Genomic DNA, 4,128 nt, shown 5'->3' on the forward strand with positions numbered 1-4,128 from the left:
CACTTCCTGCTTGTGGAGCGGGGCCCGGTCTGTTTACATTCACACTGCACTCGAACTGCGCTGGAGTTCTCTTCTACCGGACAGAGACCTAGGTTTTTAGGCGGGCCAGAGTTCAGCTTTTTGTTCCGTGAGTTCACACCTCCCCAAACGAACCGGACTTCCTAGGCAAACGGACTAGAGTTCGGGACAACAGGGCTGGTGTGAATGCACCTGAAGTCTATCCCATCCTAAATGTGAAACGGAGCGGCCTCTCTCACTAGTTCTTATATATCGTCCACCAGGCGCTTACTCTCAGTTTTTGTTTGAATTCTCAGAATTCTTAACTGACTACTAAACACTGATAAAGTCATAATAATGGGTGATTTCAATGTTCATGTGGATGTTGAAAGTGATAGCTCAAGCGTAGCGCACGTACAAACCTCTGACCTGACTTCAGGAACACACATTTACAAATGCATGTCATAAACTTTAAAAACTTCATGGAGTCAGTGGGTTTTACTCAAAATGTCCGAACACCACACTCTTGACCTGATTTTGAACTATGGCATTCAGATTAATAACTTAATAATATTTCCTCAAAGTCCTGTTGTGTCTGACCATTTTTTTAATTAATAAATTTTTGGACCTTGAATGACAAATAGAAACTTTGACTATGAGCACCTTAGGAATGAATGTTTCAGTCTTTCTCCCTCCTTAGATGCATTAATCTGTCCTCGAGCTCTGAAGTTAAAAATCTTGGTGTTATTTTTGATCAGGACACGTCTTTTATCTCCCACATTAAAAACGTTACTAGAACCTCCTTCTTCCACTAAAATTAGAAACATCTAAAAATGATGCAGAAAAACTGGTCCATGCATTTGTCACATCTAGACTGGACTATTGCAACGGTTTATTATCTGGGTGTCCAAATACTTCTTTAAAAAGTCTTCAGTTGATCCAAAATGCTGCTGCCAGAGTCTTAACTGGAGTTACTGGGAGAGATCATATCTCTCCAGTTTTAGCTTCTCTCCATTGGCTCCCTGTCAAATCCAGAATTGAATTCAAAATCTTACTTCTACCCTACAAAGCCCTCAACAACCTAGCTCCATCTTATATTTCATATCTTATTGTTCCATATTTTCCTAACAGAGCACTTTGCTCTCAGACTGCAGGTTTACTCGTGGTTCCTAGAGTTTCCAAGAGCAGAATGGGAGGAAGATCTTTCAGTTCTCAGGTTCCTCTCTTGTGGAACCACCTACCAATCTCTGTCCATGAGGCTGACACATGGTCCAGTTTAAGACTTTCCTTTTAGATCAATCCTATAGTTAGGGTTAGCTTGTTATGCTGCTATAGGTTTAGTAGAGGTCAAATTGACCTTCATTTTTCATTTGACACTATTTCTATCTTAACATGTGATTCTTGACCTGCCATTGTGTATCTATTCCTACCAAACCCAGCCGGTCGAAGCAGATGGAGCTTGTCCTGAGCCTGGTTCTGTTAAAGGTTTCTTCCTCATGAGGGAGTTTTTTCTTTCCACTGTCGCCTTCATGCTCGCTCAAGATGAGAGTTCTGTGATGGAGTTACACTCAGAGCTGCTCCTCAGATAAATAACGTTAAATTATTATTTTTATAAATGAATGTTTCTGATCAGTCCCTGAGACGACTTGTGTTGTGACGACTTGAATTGTAGGAGTGTTTTCTTCTAACAGCTCCACTCAAGAGCCGACACACGTCAGAGTTTCATACAGTTCTTCACAAACCTTACAGAAACTAACAAAGTTCAGTTGCAAACCAGCAGCAGGTTCAAAGTTCAGTTGCAAACCAGCAGCAGGTTCAAAGTTCAGTTGCAAACCAGCAGCAGGTGACTGGGACAAGAAGAAGAAGAAGAAGCACGCAGCGCGTCGGGTCGGAGCTGATCCGCTCACTCACTTCCTTTCTTCACCTCCTTCCAGCGGAACTGGTGTCTCCGGACCACGGAGAAGACGGAGTCGTAGCCGTCCTCCAGGACCTTCTTCAAGGCCTGCTGCAGGTGAGACGGGTGGAGACACGGAGACGTGGCCTGGATGTTGCAGATCACCTTCACCTCTGCTCACACCGAAAGAACGGAGTTGTTCACAACCAAACGGGGACAATGTAAAGAAGTTTGAACACCATCGTTGTGAGGAGCTGCAACAGTCCAGGTAGAAGAACTACGAAGAGTTCTTCTACCTGGATGACTGCGCATGCGTCACTAACTGAAACACCGAGTCAGGTTCTGGTACCGGTGTTGATCGTGATGAACTCCTGGATGGTCTCCAGGGAGGTGGAGCAGTCCCTGGACACCTTCGGACTCCTCCGGTGGACTTTGGCCCCCCAGGAAATGGCCACTTTTTCGATCTCATCGTGGTCCGTTGACACCCACACACTGAGGACAGGAAGTCAGAGACCTCTTAACTCATGTTAACTCTCAGCTCAGCTTGAAACACAAATATTTTGCTAACACAAAGAAGTGAACGCAGTTTCTTTAATGTCTAATACCTGCCAAACATGTCGGAGTCGATGGCCGCCCTCACGACCCATGCGAGCAGCGGGACTCCCGCCAGCAGCTTGATGTTCTTCAGGGGGATCCCCTTGCTGCCCCCCCGGGCCAGAACCACAGCAGCTATGTGCCTCTTGTCGCAGCGGGGCCCCTCGGTGGACCCGGTCCCGTCCTGCGGGTCCTGGTCATGCTGGACTTTTCGTTTCCGTGACTTCGAGCGTTCGGCCATAGATCCCAGATCAAAGCTAGATCCGCATCCGCCGCTGCCGAGCCGCAGGGCCGCCATCTTGGAACGGTCGCCCGCTCCGCTCAGCGTTTGACGTATCTGCGCGCGCAGCTCAACTCTAAACTCATTCTCACGATTTTCTCTGTAAATTTTATGTACAGACATTAAAGATGAACACATGGCGCAGTGTATTTAAATGGTGAGGTTAACATTAACACTAATAAAATATTCTTATGACAAGTTTTGCAAAACTCACAGTCACTGAAACATTTTTATTAATATCTATATATCTTTATCTATATATATATATACATAATCTATATCACTGTCATATATACACACAGTTTAATAACTTCCTTGTATACACACACATTATAATATCGCTATCTTTTGCCATATACATTATATCTATTTTATATATACACACATATCACCATCATATATATATATATATATATATATATATATATATATATATATATATGACAACAGTGGATAACAAACTGTTTTTCAATCGTAAAACAAACAAACAAACAAAAAAAACTTAAATTTGTATGAATCATTAGTGAATGTGTACTGTTGTCGTTGTTGTTATCATTGTCTTATCATGTTGTGCTCTGGTCCAGTGTCTTCGTGGACGATGTGTGTGAGGGTGGACATGTTTGGAGGTTGAAGCTCCATGAATCAGCCTCTCTGCAGCTCTCAGCACCTTCACTGAGCTGCTCTTGTTCTTCACAGGTAGAAGGTGGGAGCTCTCGTCAGATCATGATCTCCAGCATCATCTTGTTCATGCCAGGCTTTTCATCCACTGACCACACACACCTGGAAACATCAGGGGGACCAGTAGCTGTTTAACACATCTGGAAGGAAACCAGTGAGATTTTAATACGACCATGACCATTATGATATGATGTTATGTGGGGAGTGGTGGCGCAGAGGTTAGAAGATGGGCCTGTGATCAGAAAGTCGCAGGTTCAACTCCCGGTACCGTCATCATCAAAATGTGGGTGGAAAAGTTAAAACACCCACACCTGCCTCCACCCTCACTGGCCCCACTCTGGGCCCTTGCGCAAGGCACTCAACCCCCACCATCTGCTCCCTAAACAGGTCTCTCTAGAAAATGAGTTCTCGTGACTCAATGACACTACCTGGATAAATAAATAGTAAATGAAAAAATATAATGAATATGAACTTTACAGTTTATAGTTAACTGTACATATAAACACATGGATATATATATATAGACAATAAAATATGTACATTTATGAACTCTAATGAACTTATAATGATGCTCCTACTCTCTGAAGGTGAACCCATGGTACCACACCATCTCTGTCGGACAGTCTGACCAGTTTGATCAAAATCCTCCAGTTTAAAATCCTCACTGCTCAGATGAATCCTCCTC

The 4,128-nt window shown here is 43.6% G+C and overlaps 1 protein-coding gene across 1 annotated transcript in view; it reads right to left on the bottom strand.

Moving 5' to 3' along the window:
• Nucleotides 1-2,783, bottom strand: part of LOC119411792 (N-acylneuraminate cytidylyltransferase) — a gene marked incomplete at its 3' end in the record, with an annotated part of 5,198 nt that extends 2,415 nt beyond the window's left edge. The window contains 3 exon segments of the mRNA XM_037678759.1: nucleotides 1,909-2,064; nucleotides 2,241-2,383; nucleotides 2,497-2,783. Coding sequence (XP_037534687.1) covers nucleotides 1,909-2,064; nucleotides 2,241-2,383; nucleotides 2,497-2,783 — 586 coding nt within the window.
• Nucleotides 2,784-4,128: the final 1,345 nt, after the last annotated feature.

This window comes from Nematolebias whitei, chromosome 1 (assembly GCF_014905685.2).
Source record: "Nematolebias whitei isolate Nwh7 chromosome 1, NemWhi1, whole genome shotgun sequence".
Lineage (NCBI taxonomy): Eukaryota > Metazoa > Chordata > Actinopteri > Cyprinodontiformes > Rivulidae > Nematolebias > Nematolebias whitei.